General features: G+C 42.3%; 1 protein-coding gene across 1 annotated transcript in view; it reads right to left on the minus strand.

The window, feature by feature from the left end:
* LOC138296506 (CD109 antigen-like) overlaps positions 1-23,852 on the minus strand; it is an 827,002-nt gene that overhangs the window by 701,967 nt on the left and 101,183 nt on the right. The window contains exon 4 of the mRNA XM_069235677.1: positions 11,639-11,866. Coding sequence (XP_069091778.1) covers positions 11,639-11,866 — 228 coding nt within the window. The remainder of the gene's footprint in view (positions 1-11,638; positions 11,867-23,852) is intronic.

Consider the following 23,852-nt stretch of genomic DNA (forward strand, 5'->3'; position numbering starts at 1 on the left):
GGGTCTATGTTGTAATTTGTGTGGTTTAATAGGTCAATCGGGCGTGGTTGACAAGTCGAGTTTGAGTCAAAGTGTGTGATTGAAATTTTCGATGGAGATTTGGCACTAGAACGAACCATTGACAAGTCAACAGTAGGATTAGCGGGTCAAATTCTGCTTGCGAGTGCGGCAGCTGAGAAGGAGAGAGTAGCGGCTGAGGCTTCAAGTGAAATCTCTGTAAAGTTCTGAAGCGAATGTGTTACCCTTCCTGTAGTAAACCGGCAAATTTGGGGTTTTTGTGGTTAAAGGCGCTCGCAGTATATTGCATTAGTTTTGTGTGAGGAGGACAAGCCGCAAGACTTTGTCAGCAGCAGTGTGTGTGAGTGTGACGTCAGTGGTGACGCGCTGGGATAGGTCAGTTGCCGAGAGGGGTCGCACACGGATTGGCAGCCGTCCGTGAGAGGCAATAGGTTGAGAAAGGTGGGTGAAGACTGTTCTGGGAATTAAAGTCGCTTCCTGATTAGATTCTAAACAAAATAAAAGACGCAAAAAATGAAGTTTTTCAAGGCTTTAAAGAGTGCTTTGAATGGAGATACATATATTATGGCGAGTGAGGGGGAAACCACAACGCCTGAAGGTACTCCAGCTTATATCGCAATGGAGGAAAAGGGAGTCGCACCATGTCTTTGGATGAAGCAGTGGAGTAAATTAACAGAAAAAGAGGGATGCTTAGCGTTTCGAGAGCATGGAACGGTTAATACTAGAATTTTAGAGAATTTGAGGTGGATGTTAAGTGTACAAAAACCGCCTCCGAGATCAGCTCAGTATGAGGCGTTAGCAATCTGGGATTTAATGGCCAAACGACAAAGACAGCAAAAATTTGAAAGAAGACTGAAAAGGGCAGAAAAGACTTTAGCTGAGGCTAGGTGGGACAATGAGAGCAGGATGTGGAGAAGGGGAATAGCTGACTGACTTAAATTGCTCCCAGTAATAACACAGGAAGATGAGACACAGGGAAAGAAAGCCACTTGTGAGACAGACAAGGGCTCTAGCAAAATAAAAGAGACGCAGAAGTCTTGGGTAGACGAAGGTGACTCAGACGATGAAGAATTCCTTAATCAGTTGTTACATGATCGTCCGCCACCATATGCTATAAATGACACGGCTCTAAGCACTAGTGCGGGTCCTGAGGATCCGGCACAGAGTAAAGGAATTACAAATACAGTGCAGACAAGTGATACAGTTTTGACACAAAATGGTGTCAGTGTACCCACTGCACCAGACACGCAGATACAGTTGCAACCTCCGCCGATACAGAAGGTCTATCCAGACGTCCCAGTACTAGAGACAAATACGAGTCTGATGGTGCCACCTGATCCGATATACACGAGATCAAAGCTAGTGCAGATTGAGCCAACTCCGCAATTGCTGCCCCAGCCGCAGCAACAGTTGGTTCCGAGTTACAATGCCGTTGCAGGACCGCAATCAGTAGCTACAGCACCAATGATGAATCAAGCCATGGGATTTAATGCTCCACAGGGTTTGGGGGTTGGTCAGTCCCCAACTGCTACATCGTTGCCAATTACTGTTGGTCCACCAGTACCGCTGTATGCGCAAGGCAAACCTGGCATGTGCGATCAAGGAATAATGACTAAAGAGGCAATAAGAGGAGGGTTCACAGAAACTCACCCAAGTAATGACACCAAGAGAACAGGCAGCAGAAGGACTCAGGTCTTTGTTAAACCTCAGTCCGATTGGGGTTCCTTTGGAGACAATGAGGCAAGCAGGGTTAAGTGTGTTGGCCCCACAAACAATGAGTGCAAATACGGCACAGACACCATTGACACAGTCAGGAAACATTTTGTTGCAAGGCTTTTCCGCGCAACAGTTGAATGAGCGGTTAGAAAAGCTCAACAATACGCAGACTACTGCAGTGACTGCAGAGAGGTCAGAGAGAGACGAATGCTTACATTTTGTGAGACTAGGTGTAGAAGCCATGGAATTAGTGGAAGGAACAATGGGGGTAAACAGATTAGAGTCATACATGGAAGCAGAATTGAGGTATCTCTGTCCTAAAATAACTAAAAAAGTGAGTAAGGTGCACCAAATGTTGGCAAACCTGGCAGACAAATATGGCATAGATATTGAGGGTACCAAGCATCTGAAAAGGAGCTACAGATTAGATTTTCTACCGGAATGAAAGCGCATCTAATAATACTGCAAAGTGCGCAAATCTGGGGAGCCTTAGAATAGTGGGAAGGCAGATGGGCAAAGAAAAGTGAAAAGGAGAAAAGCGATGGCCCTGAACCAAAGCAGGCTAAAGCCGCACCAGACACGGGGACAATAAAAATTTTACCAATGAGAGAAACAGCTGGAGGTGTTCTAGTCCATGTACCGTGGTGTAGAGGTGACATTCTATCATTCACAAATGATTATCCCAGGTTGAGGGAGAAACCGATAGAGTGGTATCAGCAGACGGACAGGTTTGTGAAGCTTGCAAAATGTCTCTGGGAGGACTTGTTTGAGATTATAGTTCCACCCGATTTATAGCTTGAGTGCAAGAGAGGTGTGGATTGGCCGACACAAGAACCGGCAAGGGACAAGGTGACTGGAGCACCATCTGAGGAGGTGATGAACTATTATCATAAAGTGATTGAGTTCCTGAAGCAGAAGGTGTCGCCGAAAGTGACTGATTGGCAGAAAATCGATCGAACCTCACAGGAGGCCAAAGAGTCAATTCATGCTTACTATGAGAGACTGTTGAAAGCGTTCAAGCACTACAGTGGCACCGAGACCATAGAACCGAAAGACATGAATCATCTTGTGTTCAGGTTTGTTGAAGGGTTGAGGCCAGAGATTAGCCAGATGATTAAGAATCATTTGATCTGTTGGCAAGCGAAGCCGATTGATGAGGTGTTGCAGTATGCAAAAACCTGCAGTGACGAGATTGAATTGAAGCAGAGAAAGTTGAAGGAGAAGGTGATGGTGATGCAGATTAAGGCAGTGCAGGCAGGGATGCAGGGAAATGGAATCCAGCAGATGGTACAGCAGCAACCGCAAGGGAATGGCATGTTTCAGGCACAACCGAGAGGTCGGGGTCGAGGTTTTGTGAATCGAGGTCCAGACTTGAATACTGTTGTGGTTCAAAATGATGTGCAGGGGATGAAAACGGTGTCCCCATGTCACATGTTTGGGGGGGCGTGGGGCATTGGAAGCGGGAATGCCCAGTGGTGGTGCAGGATGGTGTCGTTCAACAAAGCAATGATGTCAGTACATTTCAAAATGTGCGGGGTCCAAAAATGAGGGGACAAAATCAAAACTTCCAGAGTAACATGGTTCAGATGCAGGGGTTACAGCCCATGTAGCAAATGCAAAGGCCGGGTGTTCAACCAGCACAAGTGCAGCAAGTACAACAGCAGGTTCCCATGGTACCTAGACAGCAAATGCAAATGCCATTAGCTCCAATGGGACAGCAACAGGTGATGCTTCCTCAACAGGTCACAGGCCAAATGATGAGTCAAAATAACACAGTACAACAGTTCCAATTGCGTGGTGAGGATGGAATAAACAATGAATGGTCGGATGATTGTTCAGAAAGTGAGGAGTGGAGGCTTGCAGAGTCACTAGAGGTCGATCAGAGGGGTCCCTATGCAGAGGGAAAGGTGATGGAACATAAAGTTTCATTCCTAGTTGATACAGGAGCTACACGCTCTACAGTCAGAAGTGCAGAGGTTCCGAAATTGCCACTTTCAGGGCGTACCATAAGAGTGGTAGGAGTAGCAAATCAGGTCCTGACAAACCTGATTACAGACCCAGTTCAAGTTGAAATTGGCAACTTTCAGGAATTACATAAATTTGTAGTCTGTGATTCGAGTCCCGTATCCCTACTGGGAAGAGACTTGCTATGCAAGACGAGGTGTTCAATTACCTGTTCCAAAGATGGGACTGAGGTGCAGACAAACAATGATGATGAAGGGGACGATGGACCGTTTATAGAACTAGAAACGGAGACCGCAAATGAGGAATACCCTCTGATAACTCTATTCCCGATGCTTACAGTGACTGACTTACCACCTGAGCTGCAGGGAACAGTGACAGAAAAAGTATGGGACCTGACAGGAAAAGAAGTGGGACTGATAAAAGGAGTAGAACCGTTTAAAGTACAGGTAAAGCCAAATGCAGTGTTTCCACAGGTACCGCAATCCCACATGGCACAAGATGTCCTCATCCAGGTAGCACAGATAATTGCAGACTTTGTAAAACAAGGGGTTTTGAAAGAAGTGCTGAGTAGCCCGTGTAATTCATGAATAATGGGTCTGAAAAAGCCTTGTGGGAAGGTTTAAATTGTGCAGGACTTGAGGAAAATAAACAAGATTGTGGTGAAGTGTTGCCCTATAGTGCCAAATCCAGCAGTGATTATGTTCCAAGTTCCATGTGACGCAGAGTGGTTCACAGTTGTGGACCTGTCTCAAGCATTCTTTTCGGTACCTCTTCATGAGGATAGCCAATTTCTCTTCAGTTTCAAATTCCTGGACAAGGTGTACAGTTGGTTCAGAATTCCTCAAGGGTTTTCTGAATCACCTTCCATCTTCAATCAGATACTGAAAAAGGATTTGGAGTCGTTAGAACTGCCTTTCAGTTCAACACTAGTGCAGTACATTGATGATTTGTTGATTGCGTCCAGGACAAAAGATGACTGCAGGTATGACACAATTGCCTTACTAAATCACTTGGGAAAGAATGGACATAAAGTGTCCCCAAAGAAGCTGCAATACTGTCAGAAAGAGGTGAAGTACTTAGGTCACCTAATTGAAAAGGGGTCTAGGAGAATATCCAAAGAGAGGGTGACAGCCATATTGCAGATGAATCCCCCGACAACCAAGAGATATGTCAGGATGTTTTTGGGAATGGTGGGCTACTGTCGTCAGTGGACTCCCAACTTCTCGATTATCTCTAAACCTTTGGTGAAGTTGGCAGGTAAAGAAGTTCAGGATGACCCGGGTACCATAACCATATCCGAGAAAGAGATGGAGGCGTTCATGGAGTTGAGAAAGTGTATGTGCAGGGCACCAGCTTTAGGTATGCCTGATTACACAAAGCCTTTTCTACTGTTTTGTCATGAACGTGATGCTTGCTCCTTGCCTGTCTTGACACAGGTCCATGGAGGTGCAAACCGCCCAGTAGCATATTTTTCAGCTACTTTGGACCCAGTCGCAGCAGCCTTACCAGGTTGTTTGCATGCAGTTGCAGCAGTTGGTCAAAGCCTCACTCAGTGTGAAGGCATAGTGATGGGACATCCCTTATCAGTAATGGTCCCTCATTCAGTTGAAATTCTGTTAACCCGAACCAAGACGCAACACATGACAAATGCTTGGTTGACTAAATACGAGACAATCATACTGGGGTCAGCCAATGTTTCCCGTAAGAGATGTACTGTATTGAACCCAGCAACTTTACTTCCTATTGAAAATGCAGACATCAATGATACTTAGGAAGTAGAACATGATTGTCTTGAGGTAACAGAACTATGCACCAAACCAAGGCCTGACATCAAAGATACCCAACTGAAAGAAAATGACTACATTATGTTTGTTGATGGTTCATGCTTAAGAGACTCAATAGGAGTACTGAGAGCTGGATATGCCGTGTGTAAAATCACCGGTATTCTAGAAGCTTCCTGGCTCGAAAGAGTGTATTCTGCACAAGTGGCTGAATTAATTGCCCTTACTAAGGCACGTCACACAGCTGAAAACCTGAAAGTCACTATCTATACTGACAGCAGATACGGATTTGGAATTGTACATGATTTTGGCCAACTATGGTCACAGAGGGGTTTCATGACCTCTTCTGGTTCACCAGTGAAAAATAGTGAGAAAATTAAGGAATTGTTGCATGTGATTCAGTTACCTCTTGAAATTGCCGTGGTGAAATGCAATGCTCATGTTAAGTCACAAGACTTTGTGTCAATGGGAAACAGCTATGCAGATCAAGTCGCAAGGTTTTGCGCATTGAACTGTATATCGTTCAAAGATCAATGGGAATTGTTACCTGGAACTGAAAATGAAACATGCTTAAACTTTGCATTAAGGGTGGTTGACACATTAGACGAGTTGAAATCATTGCAGGGACGTGCTAGTAGAGAGGGAAAATGCTCCTGGCAGAGAATGCCATGTATACAGAGATCTGATGACTTGTGGGTCTCAGAGGAGGGGAACATGGTTTTGCCAAACAGACTTTTGTCACAGTTTGCCAGGTTTTACCATGGTCAGGCACATCTAGGGAGAGACGCAATTATCAGGTTGTTCAAAATTCAATTGGTTCAATCCGAAATTCAGACAAGCTGCAGAGGTTATCTGTCACAGGTGCATCATCTGCCAACAGATGAATGCAGGAAAAGGAACTGTGGTAACTGTGAGCCACATAGGGAGAGCTGGAGGTCCGTTTAGCAAGATGCAGATGGATTTTATTGAAATGCCTGTGTGTGGAGGTTTGAGGTATGTGTTGGTGATTGTGTGTGTTTTCAGTCACTGGATTGAAGCTTATCCTACACGTAGAAATGACAGTCTCACAGTAGCAAAGCTGTTGCTTAGGGAGTTGATACCACGTTTCAGATTCCTGATCTCCTTAGAATCAGATAGGGGAAGACACTTCAACAATGATGTGATTAAGCTCTTGTGTGCCGCACTGAACATTGAGCAGAATTTGCACTGTAGCTATCGCCCTGAAGCATCAAGACTAGTGGAGCAAATGAATGGTACCTTGAAGTCGAGGATGGTGAAAATGTGCGCAGTTACCAATCTGAAATAGCCAGATGCATTGCCCTTAGTGCTAATGTCAATGAGAAACACACCTGACAAGAAAACAGGATTATCTCCCCACGAGATTCAAATGGGTCGAGCTATGAGATTGCCCCCAGTACCTGCAAATGCTCTTGTGAATATTACAGATGATATGGTGTTGGACTACTGCAAGGGTCTGCCTGATGTGGTCCGCTCTTTTTCTCACCAGATGGAGGCTACTACATTGCCACTTATAAGTGATCCAGCTCACACTCTGAAAGCCGGTGACAGGGTTGTTGTCAAGAAGCACGTAAGAAAGTCGTGTCTGGAGCCACGTTGGAAGGGGTCATATCAAGTAATACTGACAACTACTACTGCTGTGAAATGTGCAGGCGTTCCTAATTGGATACATGCCATTCACACAAAGAAGATAACGTGTCCGACTGATGAGGAACTTGAAGTGTCCAAAACAACAGCTGCAGAAAAGGAAGTCTCAGGGCCGGAGAGTATTCAAGAGGGAACTGAGACTGAAGGAGAGCCCGCTGAGGATGGCTTAGTCCCTCAAACAGTAAACGAGTTCCAGAGAGTTGACAGTGAGCCTATCTCAGCCAAGGCAGCAGGGGAACCGGGACAAGGAGAGGTTCTCCCAGAAGCAGACGGATTTGGGTTTGAAGTTGAGCCCGTAACAGACCCTGAAGGTGAAGGAGAAGAGCCAGAGGGACGTCAAGGCGTTCTGACTCCTTCTGAGCTGCTTGCAGATCCATCAAGAGAAAACACCATAGCACAAGAGGAGGGAGCTGTTCAACGTCCTGAAAAGCCAAGCAGAAAGAAAACACATAAAGCAGATAATTGGCCGAAGCCACAAGCTGCAGTCCCTGGAGACACAATAGAGGAAGAAGTTGACACAACCAAAAAAGAAGACCTCAGTGAAGGAGAGATACAGAGTGAACGCAAACTGAAAAGAAAAAGAGTTGCAAGCAGAAGTTACACAGGTCCTGAATGGGCATATGCAACATCAGCTGAATGGCAACAAGAATTCTTGGCGTTCTGTTTTGATCGAGAAGTACCAGGTTAATACTACGGCACCTGAGTTCAACTTTAGAAAGAGACTGTGCTAAAATTGAAATTGAAATTGAAATCTGAAAAGCTGAGAAAAGAGACTGATAAATTACCAGATGTGACACTGTTAACCTGAATTGACTCTGAAAAAAATGATTATGACAAGCTACTAAACCTGATTTGACAAAAGGGTCCTGGAGTGATAAAGAAAGACTTTCTGAAAGAAAGAGACTTTGCATTGAAGAAAAAAAAAAAAGAGCTTTTATATCGTCCTCAAGTTGATTGTTTGCTATCTGATTCTTTACAGATCATGATTTACACAAAAAATAATAATAATAAAAAGGGTAGGATGTGTGGTTGGTTGAGTGCCATTCTAGGTATTATATGTGCAATAATAATTATAGGTGTGATTGTGGGAATGCCATTGGTGGATAAGAAAGTGACTAACAATGTTTCAAATTCTGAAACTGCTACACTAACACCGTAGGAAAAGTTTGAGCGGGATTCGAAATACTTACATGAGGGAACTAACTCAAAAGGGGAACTCTCTACTAATGTCTTCTATCGCTTGCTGAATGAGTATGTTGACACAATGGATGCGAAAAATTGCTATGTGTGCACAAAGATTCCTTCCTCAGTACAAGAAGGGGTGACTTATCATAGTCTGCCTTTAACATATGGGATAAGCTGTAGTTTGCTGTTGACAAGATTCTATGATCAAGAACATGTGCAATACTTCTACTCTAACTTAGATGTAGTGTTTTCTTGTTTGCCTGTAATTGAGTTTCTAAATAAATTAGCTAAGGAGCACAGCATAAAATTAGTTAGGGGTTTCTTTGAGCCAACCTTGACATTTGGGACAGCTTATGCGCACCGCAATAATCTAACCTGTTTACTAACACCTGTAGAAAAGAGATTCTTAAATCCCACTGATGATAGACGCAAAGCACTGAAGGAAAGGCTAGAAAAAGGGTTAGAAAAACGCACGCTTGCAAATGATTATGCTTACACCGCAATAAATACACACGGCAAACTAGCTATAGATGCACTGCACGTAGGTAGGCTTTGTATATATAGGCCAAAATCTGAGCATGACACTATTTGTGGGAACGAGTGAATGCAGACATGTGTTTTTGTTTCAGAGTAAATGGACATTCATGTTAAATGGACAGGTTCCAGCGATCCCTGGGATCTATTATATATGTGGACTCAATGCTTATTACCGCCTTCCTAAGGGATGGTATGGGACATGTTATTTGGGAATAGTTTTTCCAAAGATCTACCAGATTGATGACTTAAAGCAAATTCCTAAAATGTCTGAATTACATCATGCTAGACAAAAGAGAGAGACAGCGGCTGCTGTCATAGGTGACATATTTGGAGCCATAATTCCTTCAGTAGGGGTTATTTTAAACTCCATAAAGATTTGAAAGTTGTCTACTATTGTGGATAACATGCTGACAAATTTTACAGGTGCTATACTCCTGATGGATACTGAACTTGCTGCAGAGAGAGCTATGACTCCTCAAAATCGGCTTGCTGTAGACATTCTTTTAGCAAAGAGTGGCGGAGTCTGTAAGATGCTTAACGAGCGCCATTGTTGTGCGTTCATACCAGACAACACAAGGTCACAACAAAAAGATTAGAGATATGCTTAGTAACTTAACAAGAGATAGTGCAGATTTGAAGGATCTGAAGGAACCTGGAGTTTGGGAAAAGGTTGGGAAAGGTATTACCAGAGTAGAGAATTGGTTTAGTAGTATTTGGAACGGGGTTCCTGCAAAAATATTAGGGGGTCTATTGATTGTCCTGATTTGTTTATTAGGATTATGGTTATCATGTAAAGTTAATGAAAGAATTAAAAGAAATCTGACAAAACGAAATAAAAGAAATTAAGAAAATGAAAGGGAGAAAATATTCCATGAAATTTGGGAAAGCTCACACAAAGGGGATGATGTTGAAATGAGAATAATGCAAAAAGTGAAAGGTTGAAAAGGGAAAGGTTCATGTGATGACAAGTGTCATCAGAGAAGGGTCTGAGAGAGCATAGCTTATATAATCAATATTAATATGAAATGTTTATGAACTACTGTATAATAAATACTGCATAGAAAATGTCCTAATGTATTTTGTTGAACGCATGCTTGAAAATGTGCCCACGGGGAGTGGCCACCAATATATGCGGGGACTAAGGAAACTGATCAATAATCATGAAATGTTTTATTAAATTGTGATTTTACACTAATATTAAAAAGGGTATAAGTTAGACTGCTGCTAATAAATCACTAGGCCTTAGTTAGCATGAGTCGAGGCCTAGCTGCCTGACTCTCATATTAAATGTGTTTTTCTAACGTACAGTGTGCTGACTTGCTGAAGGACATGAACTCTTGTTTTCCAAAGCTAGAAGCTGAATGTAACTGTAGTAGATCCGTTCTCATGAAATTCGACTTGCTGATAGAAACATTTTAGTTGAATGCAACACTATAGATTACTCGTAGGTACAAGGGGCAAGATGTAGGAAAAATCCAATTTGCGAGTTGCAAATTGCGAGTCATTCCGACTCGCAATTTGCAACTCGCAAATTGGTATGCAGAACGGTGTCTCAGACACCGTCTGCAACTCGCTATGGGGTCGCAATGACCCACCTCATTAATATTAATGAGGTGGGTCGCTATTTGCGGCCCCATAGCGAGTCTAGGCACTCGCAAACATGGAGGCCTGCTGTCGTCAGCATACCTCCATGTTCGTGACTGCTTTCAATAAAGCAGTTTTTTTTTTTTTAAGTGTAGCCCGTTTTCCTTAAAGGAAAACGAGCTGCACTTAAAAAAAAAAAAAAAAAACTTTAGTTTTGGTTTTTTTTCAGGGCAGGCAGTGGTCCCTTGGACCACTACCTGCCCTGAAAAAAATGTTTTGGGTCCATTCACAAACTGGAAGGGGTCCCGTGGGGACCTCTTCCAATTTGCGAGTGGGTTACCATCCACTTGAAGTGGATGGTAACTGCGATACCCTTTGCGACCGCATATGCGATCGCAAATGGTATTGCATTCCACTCCGAATCGCAAATAGGAAGGGAACACCCCTTCCTATTTGCGATTCTGAAATGCATATTGCGAGTCGGTTCCGACTTTTATTTTTTAAAAGCAGTCACGAACATGGAGGTCTGCTGACGACAGCAGGCCTCCATGTTTGCGAGTGCCTATACTCGTTATGGGGCCGCAATTTGCGACCCACCTCATGAATATTCATGAGGTGGGTCATTGCGACCCCATAGCGAGTCGCAGTCGGTGTCTGAGACACCGTACTGCATACCAAATTGCGAGTTGCAATTTGCGAGTCGGATGGACTCGCAAATTGCAACTCGCAATTTGGTTTGTTGCTACATCTGGCCCTAAGTGAGGGAAAAAATAATATTTTGTAAAATTACCAATATTTTTGATGACTTTAAAAACTGAGAAGGAGAGAGTGTGTATCTGTTTTTGGCTGAATGTATGTAAACATTCCTGGTGAAGTCTGGCAGACATCTCACCATACCCACCTGGAAGCATCTGTACCAGACTATTTATCAGAAAATTCACTTATTAGGTGGGAGTAACACCCCTCTCCTCCCCCTCAAGATACACCTCTGATTTTTTATCAGTTCCCAGATGTACTAAAAACATATCTGCAGTCCCAGGTAACCTAAAGGGACATCGCAACAGAAGTACCTCAAACACATAACTGGACATGTGTAGGTTATATGTCACTCTGATCTGCTACATAACACATTTTGACACTAAATACACACTCTGACACATTCTGCTCAGTTATCAGCAGACGCTTACCAGAACAAGAATGTCAACTTGTCCATTGAATGGTTTTAGGTCTTGACTGAGGCAGACTATTCTGAATTTCACATTCTGCCCGGGTTTGTAGGAAGACTTATTTAACTCAATAAACATTGAGACTCTGGACTTCAGCAACACGTAGACTTCCGTGGTGAAATATGTTACATTCTCTGCTGATCCGGTAAAAAGTAAGGAATATAAAGAAGTTGTGGAATTCTCAGGAATCTGGTGATAAAAAATGAACAAAGCAATATTAAAGTTTGACTTACAGGAGAATATTTATATTATATGTGTGGCTCTATAAAGCCATAAAACAACATAGAAACCGTACAAAAGAAGACATATTCATTCAACAATACATATGAAATATTTTATCAACAAGTCCCATGAAAGTTCAAGTTACAAACTGGCCTTACACATAGCTGCTATAGGAAGCGTCTTTCATGTGCACAGTTGAATGTCTGGGGCTATCATTCTACGATGTACTAAAATGTTGACAACTGACTACTAGTAATACAAAGGATGGTGAAAAACAACCTATTATGTGGCACAAAAAAGCATGACAGCAACTACATCCAAACTAATTCCCAAGACACCATTATTGCATACCACGCCTAATGAATCCTATAATGTGCAATTTTGTGAGTGTTCCTAGTTTGACCTGTACAAATCATCCCTAATTCTGTGCTAATTCACACTAGTTAACTCATGTCTATTCTTACATCCAAATAAATTGGTGCCTGATGTACAAGGTCATTTTCTGGTGGCACACACTGGATTTGCAAAATCATAGGGTTTATGACTATAAAACCACTTCTGTTATCTACTGAACCCCTTTTGTGAGGAGGTAAAGCTTTTCACATTCGCAAAATGGGTTTGTTGACACGTTCTGAACCACAATTAGGAAGGGTCGTAAAAGGTATGTTCCATCCTAATTGTGCAGTGAGATGTATCAATGGTTTGTGACCGCAGTTGTGGTTGCAAACCATTGAAAAGTTGCCACCTCCTCAGTGGGTCTGGTAACCCATTTGCAAATGGCAAGTTGTCCCCCTTGGATAGCCTCTCTTTGGGAATAATGTATACTACAGGGCAGGTAGAGCCGACCGCTTCCTACTCCCACCGGCGGGTCCCCAAATAGGAAACATTTTTCAGTTAAGGAACATGGACAGCTTTTAAAGGAAATAAGTGCCACTTTTGGGAATGCATATTTAGGGATGGTGGTCTGCTGGTTCTTACAGTCCACCATCACTTTGTTTATAGCCAATCGAAGGAGGTCGCAAATAGAGACCTGTCTAATTAATTTTCATAAAACAGGGCATTCTACAGCCCCTGAAACTGCAGATTTTGCAACACGATCTTTTACTTTTTCGGTCATATTGAAAAATTGGAGACAGACCTCAAATAGTTGGGGCCATATTTGCAAGGCCCTTTGCACCACCAGAATGTCACTTTTAGTGGTGGCATGGCGGTACTCACTGCAGGGCCATATTTACAAGGCCACGTAAAGCCACCTAGTGTGGCTTTTCATGGCCTTGTAAATATGGACTGAGTCAAAGCAGCGCAAGTCACTGCATGACTCACCCTGCGACAGGGCGGTGTTCCATGGGTGTTGCAGTGGGTGTTTCCATGCAACACCCATGGATTTTGAAGCATTTCCAGATTTACAAGGATTTGTAAACCTGGGAATGCGTCAAAAGCCTACACCTCCCTAGAGGAAGCATAAGGGAAGTGCAAAAATCTTTATTTCTCCTCATTTTATCCATTCTGCAGCACACATAGAAAGAGGAAAACCCCTCTCGTGATTGCTTTCGTGCAGAAAGCTGTCCCTTCTTGCACAAAAACAATCATCCCCGTATTGCAGACACCCTTGCACCACGGCGCAAGGGTGCTTGAATTGTCACATGGCTGTCCATTGTGCACCACTGCAGGGGAAAAGGACAGGAATGTGCCATATCTTGTAGATATGGCACATTCCTGCCCTTTTCTTTTGACACAGGGCTCTATATACAATGCTTTCATCTTTGCAGACACTGGCTTTTAGGCAAGAGGAAATGTATGGTAAAAGGAGCAGACGAATCCTTGGGTCACTGTGAATCTGCAGCAAACAGCATTCTTTTTTCTATATGTCATGGCCTGGCCTTAGGTGCATAGAAGCAGATGAGAATTCACCCCCGTAAAAACATGCAAAATCAACTTTGAGGATGAAGTGGAGGATTGTCCAAAGCTTGCAACATTTATTGTTAAGCCATCTCCGAATAGACCGCTTACAACCGAAAGGTAATAAAATACATTTGACCAATCCTTAATATTGTGTTGAGGTTCATAACAAATTATAGGTGGATCAAATGTAGGGTAGAATTTAGTAACGTAAGGAGGCACAAGATGGAGGGATAAAGAAATGGTAGGACGGGAGGGATAGATAGGTGAATGGGAGAAATGTGCATGAACCTCAATTCTCCAAAATGCCAGGGGTAGTGGAAGTGACGTCACAAGTCATTTGATCTTTACTTTTAGTCACTCACTTGCTTACATATACACACTTTTACATATACACACGCTCCTTCACATAAACAGATTCTCACCCGCAGGCACGCACACAGCATACATTTAATAAATAGTACTTTTACTTACCTCAGATGCCAGTAAGGGTCATAGTCCAGCTAATTGTACTCCATTCTTCATTACACTAATTGTGAATAATTTATTATTCACTATTAGTGTAATACAACACTGACACAAAAAGAATGAAAATGGAGCTCCAACAGACGTTTGCAAGGACGAGCTGCCCCTGTGCTCCTGGTTCTTATTTTGCCACCTCTGAGGCCATGGGTCGCAAAGGCAGTATATGGAAAGGCAAGGCAGGGGGTCGCAGCTGAGACCCCTGGGGACCTCTAAATGACATTCATTAGTAAGAGATGGTATAGAAGGAGCAGTACTTCATTTGTAAATTAATGAGTGCCAGTGACCAAACCTCTGCTCCCACACCTGTGCGGGTACAATTAAATGTAGGTGCTCCGAATACAAGGCTCCGTAATTTTAAATCCATCTCATGCCTCTTTCATTAACTGCCAGACACTCCCTGTTCCTTTATCTCACCTTTGCAGGGTCCTACTTTCCCCCTTTCCGACCGTGGTTCCGTCCTTCTCTTCGTACCTCTTTCCGCTTTGTGTGTTAATCCCTCACTTGCTAGTGTTGAATGTCTAAAGAAGAAAACTAAAGGCCAGTCCTCAAAAATTAGAGCAGGTGCCTCATACCCCACTGCACCCGGCAACCACCGACCCAAATTAAGTACTGAGAAGGAGGGACATCCCCTATGTCAGTGGTTCCCAACATGTGGTCCAGGGACCCCTGGGGGTCTGTGAAGCCTCCTCAGGGGGTCCGTGACTGTTTAGAAAATGTAATAATATTAAGAGATTAGGTCCCCATCATTCAGTAATGATTCATTGGGGGGGTACTCGGATTCCAATAATGATTCAGTGGGTGTCCCTGGGTTCCAGTACTGATAAAGTTGGGGTCCACAGGAGTCAAAAGGTTGGGAACCACTGCCCTAGGTAATTTTATAACGTATTTCTTATTATTGAATGATCGTGCTTAATATAGATGCTGTGCATATTAAAAAGGTTCTCTAGAGCCGATGCCCCTGGCCTGGTTTGTAGCACCAGTACATCAACAAAGTGCATCACTTTAGTGATACGCGGCAAGCTGAGTTTCGAATTGTGGAGACAAACTCCTAGAGAATAATACATTTGACAGGTTCAGGACAATGTCCCAATGAATATATATTTGTTTCAGTGGCACGTTATTTCAATAGAAGTGCCTACTCATAAAATTGCATTTCTGCAATCTCAATGCTCAAACAGGTCAATGCAATATTCTATTTTCATTTAGCCTCTCAGCACAAACCTATATTCCCAGCATTCCTCTTGCCCTTGCCACCTCTCCCATCTTTTGGCAGAAGTTTGTCCGCTCAGTGTCCTTCTTGCATCTGGTTGTTTCTTCACTTCAGCTTAAAACAGGGGTGTCAACCTTTTCTCTAACAAGATTTACTGTTGTTCAATGAAAACCACCCATAGCTACTAATATTATTAGTGTTATAAAAGGGATCCTTTTAGGCAAGAATACATTAATGACCACCATATGCATGATTACTAGCATAGATCACTTCCGATAGGGTTGCCAGTACTAATGTAAAAGTAATTTGTCAATTTGGAATACCTCTCTATGGGTAATACAAAACATCCATTGTTGCAATGATCAAGGCAATAATATTAGTAGCTGGTCTCCCTAATAACACAATTAACGGCTCAAATATCAGCTTTAAATACATTTTGAAAAATCTGCCATTTTCTGCAAACATCAGCTCATGAGTTTTGAAAATATACACATTTCCATCTCAAATGCACATTCTCAGCTCTGGCATAAATGTACTAACTCATCTGATAAAACGTTTCTAATTTAGTAGGCTGGGCTGCACTCACGAGAGCTACTTACAGATAGCTACCAGTAGCACACAAGCTACTCTTTGGAGAACCCTGGCTTAGAGTCTCACCTGCTCAGCATGTCTTTGCCCCTCTACGTGTGTGACTGGAATGCATTACAAAAGATGGGCACCCCTGCTTAGCTATATTTTGCCCTACCAGACATTAATAGCACACCAATCCCTCCTTTTTCCTTGCATTTTGGTACCGATAGTAATAAAAACTACAAAAATACACACACCAGACTGCAAAGTGGAATCTCGATGAGATATAGAAGTTTACCATGGAACAACTTACAGCACTTTCAATTTTCTCAATTCCATGGGCGAACAGCTCACCTGGTCAAGGTTTTTTCATTCAACTGTGGTACTTTTAGTTCTGTTTATCATGTTATGTGTTCCGGTCTACAAGTACCAGATCCTAGACTGAATGAACTACTCACACATGGATGTGGGAAACCTAAGCGCTCTGAACTTGTTCAACGATAAATTCAAAAACGATTCTGCTGATTTGACCTATACGAGCCATATTGAGTAGCTATGCATTATTCAGCTTATTACCACACAGTAGCTAAATGTTAAAGGAGCAGAATTCCCTGCCTTTGCTATGCCAATGGATAGGGTCTTTCACACATGCTGCCTTTGATAAAAACCGATGACACTCAGCCCACTTCATTTGGGGTTATAGAGGAAACAGCTGGTGCAGGTCTTGGAGCAGTATCCTCTTGGGGACAAACACTTTCAGTGCATTCTCCTAAAAGCAGCTCTCTAGAGGGGAAAAAGGGTGTCACATGGACCCCACAGACATCCTCTTGCAGCCACCTGCAAGGGAAACTGTAATCCCTCTTGAAAATGCGTACAGGTGTCACCTGCACTGTGAAACACAGAGTAGCTTTAAAGCAGCTGCTCCGTGTTACACTTGAATTCACTGAACCCAGGGCAGAGTGACTTCATGGCTGCCCTGAGGGCAGGCCATTAACTATAATAGGGGGTATTTTCCCTGTTTGCTCCTGGTGCACCTGTTTTCAGGTGCTCCGTCGCACAAACAGTGAAAGTGCGCCATTATTGTAATACGGCCCAAGTGCCCTATTCCATGTGTGTGATGTAATCAAGATTTTAGTGCTGTCCCACCTGTCACAGAAGTCATACATATGTGACAGTTTATGCATTGTGTTAACCAAAGTACTAATAGTTTGATTGTAAAATGTGCATTCTTTAGAATTATAGAGTCTGAAACCGGTAGTATTTGCATTAAACTAAATGTTTGAAGGATTAAACTGACATTACAATGTAATTTAGACCTTAGACTTATAGTGTGTATTGAAATAATAATTAATTTCTAAAGATTACTGATTTAAATATGTTTTCAAAAGTAGAGAAATGCAGTTCTGTGTTATATTGATTGGAATGTATTATCAGAGTCCTTTTGTTTAAAGTAACTGTAACATGTATAATAATGAAGAGTTATTAATGTTGAATTTATACGTTTGCACATCGAAATTGTGTATAATAGAACCTATTAATCAAATGTATGGTTCTAACTCATTTGCATTAGCTTAAGTGAGGCCTGCTAGGCCTGTATTCCGTGACTGTGCAGAGAAAGCTGATTCATTTTCATAATGTGAACTTTCTTTCAACCTTCGTTTCCATGAGAAGACGAGCTTTGGTAATAGAACCCTAATGTTTTAGACATAGAGAGAAGTGAAACAGTGTCCTTACATGTAGAACATCCTGAACTGTAGACTGACATTATATACAATTGTTTCAAACTTGTGTGGATCTACATGGATGGATGATGTTCCCATCACTGACCTGGGAAAATGTGGCGATGTTGCAACCTGGAGTCGTGTGATTGATTGCTATTGGATGATGCCTCTTCAACATAATATGGACTGTCACCCAGAGTGAATCAAATTGCTGTATGAACTTTAATATGTCATTGACCAGTTGGACTTTGGTCAGAAGATCATCAGAGTCCCAATCCGAACCCAGACAGATGCCGTGCTGACAAAGAACCTCACATGCTGTGCCCCTTGGAGAGGTATCTTCCTGTCTGCTTTGTCCCTTGAGATGCCCCACTGAGACATAAAGATTTTCTTCCTAACCCTTCAGAAGACTCTTGATTAAGCTTCTGAAATGCTAACTTTTTCCCTTTTTACCTATCTTTTGCCCACCTTAGTTAGTAGCTTTATGCCCAGGATTACCCTTTTCCAAATTCTTTTTTCCCTTTTTGTTCTTTCTGTGTTTTGCCCACACTATTTCTGCCCCACACTTGTATTTCCCTGAGCTGGAAATTGTAGGATTTCCCTGTGCCCAGCTACATTTTAACTCTGCTGATTTGAATTGAATTGATCATTGTCAAACCTGTGGGCTGTGGATTCTTACTGGCTACATGATAGGGAACTCCTGCCCATATGTGAGATGGCGGGGCTTAACCAACTAGTAAGAGACCCCACACATTCTGGAGGGCACATACTGGATTTAATATTTTCCTCACCAACATTGATCCACTCAATTAGTACAACCCCAGTAAGCTGGTTGGATCATGTTTTGATTGGCTTTGAAATAAACTGGTCATGCATGGATGGAGATCAAGGAACCTAATGAATCTATAAAAATAAGTGGGAGAGCCTGGCACAAGCTTAAGAGTCTAAAGGACAGCAGGATATTTGACATGTCTGATAAACGCTCATTGGAGGCTAATTATAATCAATTTCAGGATATGCTTAAACAAGCTCTAGACTTGATTATACCTGAGAAAATGATGCATCCACAAGGCAAGAAATTGGAGCCGTGGTTCACAGACTCTCTGAGGGAGAAAAGGAGGGTGTGAAGGAAACTGTAAAGGCAGTGGAGAAGAGCATACCTTGAATCTGATAAAAATTTGTTGAAGCTAGCTCTTAAGGAGTACAAATTGGGAATCAAGAAAGCAAAACAAGACTATTTCTCACATATCATTAGGGAAGCAATAAATAAGCACAAAAAGATTTAAAGTGGTAAAGAGCTTAAAGAAACCTAACTGTGTGGCACAGGCTATAAATCATTCTAAGGATTTTTGTGATAAACTCTCTCAGTTCTTGCATGAGAAAATCCAAGCTATTTTAGCAGGGATTGAAATTACAGGAAATGACATGGCCCCACGTTATAGGAGAGTCACTCAGTGGAAAGTACTGCAAAATGGAATAAGATAGAACTTATTTCTTACGAGGTCTCAGGTTTCATCAGGTTCTGCACTAGATCTGTTGCCCCCTCATGTATGGAAAGACAGGGAGGAGGAATTATTTCCTTACTTGCATCAAATTTGTAATCTATCGCTGGAGACAGGTAAAGTTTCTGAGGTCTGGAAAAAAGCTTTAGTAACCCCTTTGCTGAAAAAGGTATCTGAGGATCTGAATGTGCTGAACAATTATGGGCCCCTATCTCTCCTCCCTTAACCCACCAAAATAGTGGAGAAAAATATGAGTGTCGTACTTACAGAGTTTTTAGTAAAACATGACATCTTGGAAGAAGAGCAAAATGGATTTCACCCAATGCATGGTACAGAAACTGCCTTACTCTTGTTTTTGGACGAGTTGAGAATGACGGTGGATGGTGACAAAGGGCTGTTCACCTGCTATTAGACCTGTCAGCAGCCTTTGACACCGTCAGCCATCAGCTACTGTTAGGTCGACTGGAGGAAATTGGGAATGAAGGAACCTGCCTTGAATGGTTTAAACCATTTCTTATGAGTAGCTCATAAACTATTTCGATCCCGCCCTACCAATTCACAATCAAAGAGTTAGAGCAGGGAGTTCCGCAAGGCTTTGCTATTTAATGTCTATATTTGTCCTCTGCTGCAGTTAAACAGGTCGTTTGGGATTTGTTTTGTGAATTATTCTGATGGCACCCAGCTTATTGTTTCTTCTGAGAAAAATAATCCCAAGTGTTTGGAGAAATGCCACGCTTGTGTTGCCAAAATGACGAAATGGTTAAAAAACAACTACTTAAAATTTAATGAGGAAAAAACTGAAGCCCAGATTTATGGTGGCCTAGAGCCATTCCTGCACCACATTAGCATCATTTTTTTTACACTAATGTGGCTTGGAAGGGCAAAAAGTCTGTTCCTTATTTACTGCTTGGATTGTGCCACTGTGTAACCCCTTGCACCACATTATGCCTGTGCCAGTCATAATATATGCAAGGGGGCGTTCCAGCACTAGGGGGCCCTTACAAATTTTACAAAGGAATCTATGAGCCATTTTTGCACCATTTTTATCAGCATTTTTTAACACCTGCTAGTGCAAGCGTTAAAAAGAGGCTCCTATTGTGTTCAGTGGGCCTCTGGGTGTTTTGCAGGATTAGCAACAACATTTTTGGCGCTAGTCCTGAAAAGCACCGGACTAGCATCAAAAATTATGATGCTAGTCCCCCTGACTACCGCCATGGTGCACCATATTTTCAATACGGTGCACACAGGGTGGCATTAGGGGGGCGCTAAAGGGTTCAAGAAAAGTGGTGCTGCACTAAATGCAGCACCACTTTGTCATAAATCTGGGCCAGAGTTTTTGTGTTGTTCTAGTGCTATGGTCCCTAGTGAGCTACTGGACAATTTCTGGCTAGGGTCAAACTCAGTGAATTTTCAGTCTGTATAATCAGTGCAGAATCTGGGTGTACAAGTAGAGAACAGATTGACGTTAGAAAAGCATATTGATAAAACTGCGGCTACATGTTTTGGTCTCTTGACAAACCTCAGGAAAATTGGCTGCTCTTACTCCATACTCGTGGAGATTAACAGTGCAAAGCATTATTCTAAGTAGATTGCATTATTGCTGATGTTGGGAGTACCAGATTATCTTCTCACTAGACTATTCAGGATACAAAAATTGGCAGCCAGGATGGCTTTGGATCTGACAAAGAGTGACTCTGCAACTGCAGCTATGAGGGCATTGCACTGGCTGCCTTTAAATGACCGGATTAAGTTAAAAGCCATCTGTATAGTATATGAGGCTGTTAACGGAACAGGCCCAGTCCTGCTACAAAAGATGTCCACCTTCTATTGTCCCAGGAGAACTCTGAGGTCCGCTATTGCTAAGCAGATCGAGATTCCAAAAGGGAAGAAAATGAGAGTAGGCGGTAGGTCTTTTAGGGTCAAAGCTGCCCAGCTTTAGAATGACTTACCAATCAAGTTTAGAGCAGAGAGAAAAACCTACTCAACTTCAGGAAGACTCTAAAAACTAGGTTGTTCCCCAAAGACGTTTAGAGGGCACTAATGAGAGGTGGAGTCAGGATCACCAGTTTTTGTGGTTTCCGGTGGTTAGGGTCATGTGCCTGGTGCTGGCTGAATATTTTCCAGTGGTTTTTCCTGTATTGTGATATTGGGTCTGTGAATTGTTTATCATTATTTCCCTGCAAGTGTGTTCTTGATGTTTCTGTGTCCTAGTGCCTTGATAGCTGCAATTGGTGGACGTACAAGCTTTATACGTTTTGATTCATTCATTAATTTATTCATTCATTAATTCACTATTCTTATTGAATACTTAGTTTTACTAATGTTAGTTTGCCTGAACTTGTTTCGTCACTTTGGGCAACCCATGGTGATCCTGTACCTTCACAACTTTATCTTGAGAGTTGTCTACATGACCTTGAGCTTACGTTTGTAATAAACAGCTAAACTTTATTCTTGAATAGAGTTTTCCTTGTATGGCCAAATTGGTCATATTGTGCAACTTAATTGGGTTGAAACTGAAATTGTGATAATGGTTCTGCCACATCGCATGCAGGGTCCAAAGATCGATTGACCTCGATGAGCATTGATTACTGAGAAGGATGAAAATGCTCCAGCATGTGAAACCTCCAGGCACTCCTGTGTTTTCAATGAATGGCACTTTGTATGCCAGGTCTTTTACACCAAGTCCTTGTCCTAGCACTTGATCAATGAGTCAGCTATACAGATTGATGTTTGCCCTACAGGTAATACGTTCCCAAGCCAGTAGGTTAATGGAGACACCAAGCTTATTGTAGGTAAACTGCAGATCACAGGTTCAACTCCCTACAGCTCCAACTCAACCTTTCCCCCTTAGAAAATCAGCAAAATAAGCATATCTCATTCTTGTACTGGTTAGGGGATAGCGCTCATGTAACAGCAGGTACTAAATCTCCTGCTTTGTCCCACACTAAGCTGACGAAATGAATAAAACATCTCTGTAAACTAAAAGATAGAGAACTGTTACTAAACTCAAACGGGTCGGGTCAAAAAAGTTTTCATTTTCTGACAACTTTGGAACATTTGATGGATTTGCCTGAAAGATAAGATAACAGAAGTGTGTTTAACTTGCAAACTCCATGTACAGTTAGTGGTTGCTCGCATTGGAGATTGATTGAATGCATGAAACCAAAGAATACGTGCAGCAGTAATTTGCCACAAGGTTGGTTTACACAGGGCGTTAGCCAAGCCTTGTAGTCAGCCCCGACAGTGCACAGCAGAGGGTCATACTGAGCAGGGAGTATGCTTCAACACAATAAAGAAGCGTTATCATTCCTTACCACCCCTTCCACACACCACCGCATATATTCACACAGCCACCAGTGAAACATTCTCAATATTTAATTAACAAAAAACACATGTAAAATGAAGTTATGTTTAGCTTTGATCAAAACAAGTTATGGTATGCTTAAAAGACCTTTGAAACCCACTTAAAAACACAGTTAAAGTGCAGTTAAAAATGCATAATTAAACCGGAAACACCCGGAAATTCCCCATTTTCGATTATCTCCATTATCTATCGCTCACACATGCAAACCATAATTCACACACAATATCCAATGTTTATAAACTCGCATTATTTATAGTAAAGAATAAAAGATTTTCAAACCCCATCTTAAATATAAAATTTTGAAACAAACCAAGAGCTCATACTGCACCAATGGTCGTGTCATTCATGTTATCTGTAATGTGAAATGCATGTCACTACTGAGATAATTTATTTGATTTGTAAATTAATCTGTTACTAAAGCTCCCGCCTCATGGCAGTTTATATTAAATGCCCTCCCCACCCGCGTTTATTTTAATCCCTCAATATCTGTGAACATCAGGAGAGATTTCATTTTGGAAAATTAGTCTAGGAACTCCAAGGTGTTAAAAAACACCCAATCTATCCCAAGGCTCAATTTTTAATAAAACTGTCTCCAGGGCCCGTATTACATAACAAGCAAGCGGTCTCTGTTTGTGCCATGGCACATCTTTAAACATGTGCCAGGCGCAAACAGGAACAGGGTGCCCTATTACAATTAATGTGCTGTCCCCAGGGCAGCCGCAAACTCATGCTGCCCTAAACCAGGGCATTAGTGAAAGGCAGACCAGGTGTTTGAAACAGTCTGTCTGCCTTTCTTTGTGCAAGCAGCAACTTGCATGCACTTAAAAGAGGGACAGAAATTCCACTGCAGACTGTGCAGTAAAAACTGCTCCCATATGCAGGAGAATGTATGCGGATCCATAGGACCCCCTTTGCTTCCTCCGGAGGCCTCAGGCAGTGCTCTAACAATGTGCCACTTTTTTGTGGTACACTGTCAATATGGCTCCTAAGGGCCTGTTTGCCTCTGTGCCTGCATCAGTAATTTGGTGCAGGTGCAGAGGCAACGTAATGTCCTCATTTGCATGGGGCCATGCCCTCATGCAAATTAGGCAATACTTTCTTAAGATAGAACCGGTGCTATATGTGCTCCCGCTCTATCAGCCCCTTCTGCCTTACTACAGTG

Source organism: Pleurodeles waltl, chromosome 5 (genome assembly GCF_031143425.1).
Source record: "Pleurodeles waltl isolate 20211129_DDA chromosome 5, aPleWal1.hap1.20221129, whole genome shotgun sequence".
Taxonomy (NCBI): Eukaryota; Metazoa; Chordata; class Amphibia; order Caudata; family Salamandridae; genus Pleurodeles; species Pleurodeles waltl.